Here is an 8416-nt window from a genome sequence, read left to right as displayed (position 1 = left end):
TTGAACGGGCCCAAGCCCAAACTGAAACCCCAAAGCTTCGAAAGAGGGCCGATAATTACACAGGGAAGAGCTATAAATTGTGGAACAGCCCTAATTTCGAAAACTCTTGCTTCCTCCACAGCTTTCCTCGCATCCGAGAGTAGTGTTGTGCGCAGCGGCTTGAGATTTTCAGATCTCGCCTACAATGGCTACCGCGAAAAATGTTAAGGACGTCTCTCCACACGAGTTCGTCAAAGCTTACGCCGCTCACCTCAAGCGCTCCGGCAAGGTTAAAAAAAAATTCTACGTTTTTTTTGACGATTTAAGGTGTAATATCCCAATTTTTCTTGTTTGATGCTTCATATTTATGTATTTTTTCTTGTCGTTAATCTGTTTTGTGATTTGTATGCTTCAAGGAATGATTGAATATTATTCGTTTTAATTCAATTCAATGTGGATGCTTTATGTTAGTACTATTTAGCTACTAGGTTTTAAAAATCCTCTTTTCCTGGATATAAATTGTGATGAGAGACACAGTGAGTCAGTATAGACAGTGATGGAGAGTAAAATATATTGTCTTTTATTAAAGAGATGCATATTTATTTCTCGAAAAGCAAAATTGATAATTTTCGTAGTTTTGTTTACAGTTTACAAATGTGATTCTACAAAACTGATGCAGCACATTTGATCCTTTGTTTTTTCTATAGATGGAGCTTCCTGAGTGGACTGATATCGTGAAAACTGGTGTGTTGAAAGAACTTGCCCCTTACGATCCCGACTGGTATTACATTAGGGCTGGTAATTACCTCCTCTACATGTAACTTTATTTAGTAGCCATGTTATCAATAGGTTCATATAATCTTATGGTTTTTATCTAGGTGTTCTGTTTCACAATGCTGTCATAATAACAAGCGGTTTGATTTTGCAGCTTCCATGGCTAGAAAGGTATACTTGAGGGGAGGTCTTGGAGTTGGTGCCTTCCGTAGGATATATGGTGGAAGCAAGAGGAATGGAAGCCGCCCACGCCATTTTGGCAAAAGCAGCGGTGCTGTTGCACGTCACATTCTGCAGCAGCTGCAGAATATGAACATTCTTGAGCTTGATACAAGGGGGTTAGTGCATGTCTAGTTTTGTTCGATTTCACTTATTTGTAGCATACGCGCCGTGGTGCTTGGCTACCTAGAATGCAAATACAGAATCCCTTATGTACATTTGTAACTTGATCTCTAGAATCCTAGTTAGCATGTCTGACTCTTTAATTTTCTGCTGTACATTATTTGTTTTACAGAGGGAGAAAGATCACATCCAGTGGCCAAAGAGATCTCGATCAAGTTGCTGGAAGAATTGTTGTTGTTGCTCCATAGATTAATCTTTTTAGCCTATTGAAAACTTCCTCATTGCGAAAATGGTTGAACAGTTTTTTGTTTGAAATGTTTCATGCTTTTTTACTATTCTAATTTTTGTTGAATTTTCAGAGATGTACTTGGATCATTTGAGTTTTATCTTAATATATCATCTAGTTAGCCACAACTACTCCATTCTGATTTTTATGGAGTGGCTAAAATTGATAAAAATGAATATTGGTTGGGGTTGGGGAAGTATTACAGTCTAATAATGCTCGTTTCTTTATTATATTTATCTGAGACATGAGGTCTTATTTTTTCATGTTGTAAATGTAGTAGTAGTAATTTTCTATGCAACGAACTTTATTTAGAACAAAGTATAGTACTAAGTTTTTAATCTTACTTTATGATAACAATTTAAATGTTATTTTCTTATGTTGTCTTCAATCGAATCTCTATATAGTATAGATATTCTCCACAAACGTGTACAGAAGTATCATATTTGTATTTTTTGTTATAATTTACACTTCTGTAGTACATATGCACTGTTTTTGAATGATATCGTAGCATGTATAAATAAGAAAACATTGAATAGTCCATATATATACCACCAAAGATTTACCATTTATTCCTCAATGTGAACAAAGATAGTTTATCACAGCATGTAATATATAAATAAATTTTATTGACGGTTTAAATACATCTTAGTAGATGGGACATTTTTCTCTAATCAATAGATTGAGAGTTTGTGTCATTATAATCACAAGATGAATGGGAAACTATTACACTTCCTACCTATGTCCATGAAAAATATTTTTAACAGTGGACAACATAAATTTTAAATGCAAAATTGATAAAGGGTGAGAGGGATATACTATAAAAAAGGGTTTGAAGTATTGATAATAAAGAAAATGAGATCCACCTCATTAAAGATAGTACCATATATAGATATAGAATATTTTTGATGGATGAAAAAAAAACTATTTTTCTTAGAATTTGGTAGTATGAAAAATCTTTAAAAATAAAAAACGTTTGTTGATTTATCTTGAAAAAGACACCTTAAGAAAATTAAATAATTTAAATCTGTTCTGAGCCATTTAAAACTAAAAGCCTGATTAACTTCCCCAAAATGGGCCCAAGCCCAAACTGAAACCCCAAAGCTTCGAAAGCAGCCCTAATTTCCAAAACCCATGCTACCTCTCCACAGCTTTCCTCGCATCAAGAGTAGTGTTGTGCGCAGCAGCTCGAGATTTTCAGATCTCTCCGACAATGGCTACCGCGAAAAATGTTAAGGACGTCTCTCCACACGAGTTCGTCAAAGCTTACGCCGCCCACCTCAAGCGCTCCGGCAAGGTTATTTTTTTTTTCTACGTTTTTTTTTACGATTTAAGATGTAATATCCCAAATTTTCTTGTTTGATGCTTCATATTTATGTTTTTTTTCTTGTCGTTAATCTGTTGCGTAATTTGGGTCGTGATTTGTATGCTTGAAGGAATACATGAATGTAATGATTGAATATTATTCGTTTTTATTTAATTCAATCTGGAGGCGTTATGTTAGTATTTAGCTGGTAGGTTTTAGAAATCCTCTTTCCCTGGACATGAAGTGTGATGAGAGACACAGTGATGTAGAGTAAATATAGTAATATTTTCTTTTATTAAAGAGATGCATATTTATTTCTCGAGAAGCAAAATTGATAATGTTCGTAGTTTTGTTAATAGTTTACAAATTCGATTCAAGAAAACTAATGCAGCACATTTGATCCTTTGTTTTTACTATAGATGGAGCTTCCTGAGTGGACTGATATCGTGAAAACTGGTGTCTTGAAAGAACTTGCCCCTTACGATCCTGACTGGTATTACATTAGGGCTGGTAATTTCCTCATCTACATATAACTTTATTTTCTGTGTGTTTTTGTTACGTTTAATTAAGTACCATGGTATCAATAGATTCATCATCTTATGGTATTTAGCTAGGTGTTCTGTTTCACAATGTTGTCTTAGTAATAAGCGGTTTGATTTTGCAGCTTCCATGGCTAGAAAGGTATACTTGAGGGGAGGACTTGGAGTTGGTGCCTTCCGTAGGATCTATGGTGGAAGCAAGAGGAATGGAAGCCGCCCACGCCATTTCGGCAAAAGCAGTGGTGCAGTTGCACGTCACATTCTGCAGCAGCTGCAGAACATGAACATTCTTGAGCTTGATACAAGGGGGTAAGTGCATGTCAACTTTTTTTCGATTTCACTTCTTTGCAATCTCCCTTGTAGCAGAAGAGTCTGGCTACCTATAAAGTCCAGTTATATGAAATAATCCGGTGCTAGAGCATGCCTAGTTGTGCCTTTGTAACTTAATCTCTTGTATCTTTGGTGGTTCAACTTTGAATTCTGCATCATGGAGTGTCTTGCTAGGTGTAGCATGTGTGATCCTCTAAGTTTCTGCTGTGCATTATTTGTTTTACAGAGGGAGAAAGATCACATCCAGCGGCCAAAGAGATCTTGACCAAGTTGCTGGAAGAATTGTTGTTGCTCCATAGATTAATGTTTTAGCTATGTTTTTAGTCTGTTGAGAACTTCCTCATTGCGAATTAGCATTGACCTTTAGTTTTTTGACTGAACCGTAAAAAAGACTATTTCGTCGACATTTTCATTTATTATGGATCTGTTTTTCAAAAAGTAAATATTTTGGACGAAATTCATATTTTGGTAATATGTTTAGTACCAAAATCGACCATTACTTTTTTAAATGATATCGTAGCATGTATAAAAATGAAAACAATGAATAGTCCATATATGTACCACCAAAGATTTAGTACCATTTATTCCTCCAAGGAACAAAGATAGATCCTGTCACAGCATGTAACATAAAAATTTTCGAATCCTTTTTCGCCTTCCATATGTCATGTTACAATCTAACGAATTGTGTGACTTGTGTTTGTCTATCCTCCTCAAATGAAAGATAATAGTGTACATAGTGAACGAGAAAGTATCAAATGAATGTATATATAGATATGATAGAAAGAGGAAAACATGTGGGTAAAGATGAAATCAGAGAAAATGGAGGCAAGAAGAAATCAATAAATTTGGCACACCATTGTGCCAAGCAAAACATCATCTTTTGGCCCCCAAAACTGCAAGCCTCTCACAAATTATTGCAACATATACAAGCGGATAGAAGAATGAATGACCAAGAAACATGACTTGCTATTTGCTTGTGTTCACTGGCAATGCGCTACGAAGTCATCTAAAGATGAGTTACATTTGGTCTTCTTCTGCTGAGGTAAGTTGAACTTGGGCTCTTTGGGTATGGTGGGGTTCTTCTCGGACCTTCTGGGGACGAAGGGCCTGTCAAAATACGGCATGGGTTGAGCTTTCGGAATGAGCTCCTTCCTCAGCCTCCGGATTTCTTCTTCTTCTGCCTCCTGCAAAACCAGGACAATTAACAATCTCAAAGAGAATAAGCTTCATGTTGACTGACAGTTTTGGAATCTAGTTCTGTAGTTAGTTACCTTCTGCTGTCTCTCTCTTTCCAGCCGGTACTGTTCAACCATATTCATTTTCATTGCAATCTTTAAAAAGACGATAAAATTCGGTCACACTTTGTAGAAGCAAACCAAGTATGCCATTTAAAACTGAAGGACTGTGATATGCAAACATCAGCTTTTTAACATGTTTGCTTTCATAGTCTGAGTTCATTTTATGTCACTCTAGTCCAAGAGAAACCAAGCAAAGAAAAATTAGAGGCAAACCAAGTGTGACATTTGAAATCAAAGAATTGTGATATGTGTACAGCAGCTTTGTGGTGGGGGGAGATTGCTCAAGCAATTCAATAACTTGTTTGCATTCATAACTTGTTCATTATATTTCACTTTAGTTCAAGAGAAACCAACCCCAAACTAAGCAAATATGAAGAGGGAGGAGACCTATTATTCACTACTATTGATATCTAACCATAATTAGTATGGAGTTTTGAAAATACCTTATGCAATTAAAAGGTAACAATAAAAATCAAAGAACTGTGATATTGTAGATGGAAAGCACACAAGATTGGGACACATATCATTCAGCATGCTTGCATTCATAACTTGAGTTAATAGATTTCAGTTTAATTCAATAAAAATACCTGATGATCAAACTCAGATCGATCGACAGCCCTCACATCACTGTGCAACACGAGGTCAACTGGCCTTGTGACTTCTTTAACCGGAGGTTTCACCAAACACTGAGATAATAACAAGTTCAGATTTATTGAATGGTTAACAGAAAGTTGTGTATGGCCTAAATATTTTGAGCATGCCTGAAAACAACTTTCATATTCACGAGAAAACTCTAACTAGATCTTGACCTACATATTAATACAAGAATGTAACACAACCTATAAACATGATACTGAGAGCATTAATATAAAGGAGTTCCTCTTAACAATAATGCCATGCCCACATTAGCCTATCATTAGCTCTGTGAAGCTGTCAATGCTTTTGAGCAAAAGATATCCATAAAAGTTTTACCTCGGGTTCGTCTGTTGTCCAAGGAAGACCTTGCGCTATGGGTACCTTCATCTTCTCCTCTTCTTCAATCATCTGCTGTAACTTTTTCATGAATACTTCTTCCTTGCATTTTCCTCTTTCCTGCAGTAGGGAAATTGCCAATTTTTGAGTTATGTAAAGAGATGCAAACGATTAGTGGAAAGCAATCAGCTGAACACATCAAGCATCTATTTAAGAGGCAATCAATTTCATGATCACACTCAGTCCTGCTTTAAATAGAACCAAATGATTCAACCGTTGCCTCTACTTTTTGCATCTTAACTATAGAACTCAACTGGCTTCTCAAAAATATGCTCAAACCTTTATCACCATGATCTGCTTGGCATGAAGAATCAAAATGCATATGTGCAAGGAACCTATTAATTAGTTAGTTAAGAAACCCAACAAGACGACTCCTCTAACAGTAAAAACAAATTTAATTTCATCTCCCTCTGCTTAGTTACCACCATTCTATCTTTTACAAATTACATATAGTAGCAGGTAGCCATCAGTCTGACTATGGAGGAAGACATATACCTCTGTTCTAAGCATGAAAGGCTTTAGAGAGGTTACTTTCCGCTGCTTTCTCTTCCAGAGTCTTCTAGTACGATTTGCAGCTGATTCAGTGCTCTGCACATGCGAAAAAAATATAAGAACACCAAAAATCAATAAACAATTGGACACAATAAGAGAAGTTAAGGTCTAAAGTTCTCACACTTCGCCTGCTCTTTTGACCACCAGCAGTCTTCATGGTTGCAACACTACTGCAAAGACACATATATTAGTTGAGACCCAAAACTGGAACACTATCTATGTAACAAAACAGGATAAATACCACAAAAAGGAACACTATCTATGTAAACACTGACTAACCTTCCATCATTGCTGTCTAATGAATATGAACGACGAAGATCAAGTCCTAAGCTCTCTGATGTCAGCTGAAAAATCGATGGACAGAACGAAGAAGATGAAACCTGTGTCTCTGGAGCCTTAGGTGGTGGCTCCAGTCCATCCGATGCCAAATCTATACCAACTTTATCATTCTCCGCCTCCTCCACATGATTTTCCTCAGAATTCCCCAATTTGAACGTCGTAAGCTTCTCAAATTCCTTCACCAAATTCATCACCTTGCCAGACCCTGGCGTCCGTACTCGCACTTTTGCTTCTTCCAACAACCTATCCCTACTCCTCTTTACACCCCCTTCATCATTCTCCGAGGACTCGTCAACATCAACCTTGTTTTCCCTATTAATCTCTGATAAGGCTCCACCCCCCTCCAATTTCCTCTCAACATTTAGGCCTTCCTCCCGAGACATCAAATCGAAATCCTCTAGTTTATCGGAAACCTCATCTTCGATTTCATCCCGATTTTTGAAAAAATCCTCCTGAGAAGCGCGCAGACTCTCATACGCCACACACAAGCACTTCAATTTACCTGTCGCCTTCTTACACTTCTCACAAGCCCCCGCCGCAGCGCCCAGGGAACTCTGATCTTGGTTGCGCACTCTCTTCTTCGCGATCACGAACTTCCTCTCTCGAATCTTCTTCTTCGGCGACGGAGAGGCCATAATCAACTGCTTAGGGTTGGAGGTTACGTTTCTGGAGGCAGATTTCTTGGCGCTCCTTTCGGATTTGGTGATCAATGGTGAATTCGAGAACTTCACGTTAGGGTTTACATTCTCGGACTTCGATCGGGCGATTTTTTCTTTCGCTGGAGTAACCGCGCCGCTGGATTTCGAGCTTGAATCCATGGGGGAATTCAATTCTCCGGAAAATTACTCAAACACTCGGTTTCTAGAGAGACAAGATTTTTGCTGGATTTACAGAGTGAAATTGATAGTTCATTTGAGAAGGAAAATGGGAGGCAATGAAGAAAATAATGTTGGAGCTCGGACGCTCTGTTTACAACGGCTAGTTTCAATTATTTGATTTTGGAGCGTTGGATTGATTATTTTGAATATTCCCGTGAATTTGAACCGTCGGATTTATGCCTTTTACATTGCCGTTGTGTTTTGGATTTTTTGGCTTGCTATAATAATAGTCATGCAATTAAAATAATGATTGGTAATGAATAGGATAATGATGTGATCAAAAAATAAAATAAGATAGTGTAGTACAATTCAATAAACTTTGTCATGCATTTCTTGATAATGGTTGATACTCCTATTACATTTTGAATTTGCTTGACTATTTAGAATATCCAGTAAAAAGATTATGAAAAATGAAATACTCTTATTAGTTCTATTTTATAATAAAATGTGAGTAAGATAAAATTAGTGGAATGTGTGGGTCCATTACCAAAAGTAGTAAATGTAAATAGAAAATTTATTGGTGGACGAACGAAAATGACAAAATAACAAGTTTATTGGTGGACGGAGGGAGTAACAAACATATTTCGTATTCAAATCTTACCATTCTTCATTTTTAAGCAAAAAATATTATCATTATTATTATTACTAGTGCTCCGTATTAAACAATTTTCATATAGAGCTTTACTGAAAATGTGTATCGCACTTATCGTATCAAAATATTTAAAAGAGTGAACTACAAAAACAGTCTCTAGCCTAAGCGTTTA

General features: G+C 36.7%; 3 protein-coding genes across 4 annotated transcripts; 2 read left to right on the top strand and 1 right to left on the bottom strand.

Annotated features, from left to right (window-relative positions):
* The first annotated feature begins 95 nt into the window (after nucleotides 1-95).
* LOC121767480 (40S ribosomal protein S19-3-like) lies at nucleotides 96-1509 on the top strand. The gene is made up of 4 exons (XM_042163751.1): nucleotides 96-268; nucleotides 687-777; nucleotides 908-1091; nucleotides 1268-1509. Exons 1-4 carry the CDS (start codon nucleotides 185-187, stop codon nucleotides 1341-1343), a joined length of 435 nt encoding a protein of 144 aa, XP_042019685.1. The 5' UTR covers nucleotides 96-184; the 3' UTR covers nucleotides 1344-1509.
* Nucleotides 1510-2495: 986 nt separating this feature from the next.
* LOC121767481 (40S ribosomal protein S19-3) lies at nucleotides 2496-3996 on the top strand. Its single transcript, XM_042163752.1, has 4 exons — nucleotides 2496-2675; nucleotides 3104-3194; nucleotides 3349-3532; nucleotides 3780-3996. Exons 1-4 carry the CDS (start codon nucleotides 2592-2594, stop codon nucleotides 3850-3852), a joined length of 432 nt encoding a protein of 143 aa, XP_042019686.1. The 5' UTR covers nucleotides 2496-2591; the 3' UTR covers nucleotides 3853-3996.
* A 306-nt stretch (nucleotides 3997-4302) lies between these two features.
* LOC121767208 lies at nucleotides 4303-7671 on the bottom strand. 2 transcript variants are annotated; one of them, XM_042163426.1, is made up of 7 exons: nucleotides 6715-7671; nucleotides 6557-6605; nucleotides 6379-6471; nucleotides 5824-5943; nucleotides 5439-5537; nucleotides 4825-4884; nucleotides 4303-4737 (listed from the first exon to the last, which is right to left on the bottom strand). In XM_042163426.1, exons 1-7 carry the CDS (start codon nucleotides 7590-7592, stop codon nucleotides 4534-4536), a joined length of 1503 nt encoding a protein of 500 aa, XP_042019360.1. In that variant the 5' UTR covers nucleotides 7593-7671; the 3' UTR covers nucleotides 4303-4533. The 2 variants fall into 2 exon arrangements, with proteins under 2 accessions (XP_042019360.1, XP_042019361.1); XM_042163427.1 differs by lacking the exon at nucleotides 4825-4884.
* Between the last annotated feature and the right edge of the window lie 745 nt (nucleotides 7672-8416).

The sequence above is a fragment of the Salvia splendens genome, chromosome 15 (assembly GCF_004379255.2).
Source record: "Salvia splendens isolate huo1 chromosome 15, SspV2, whole genome shotgun sequence".
Lineage (NCBI taxonomy): Eukaryota > Viridiplantae > Streptophyta > Magnoliopsida > Lamiales > Lamiaceae > Salvia > Salvia splendens.
This window is presented reverse-complemented; position numbering and strand designations above follow the sequence as displayed.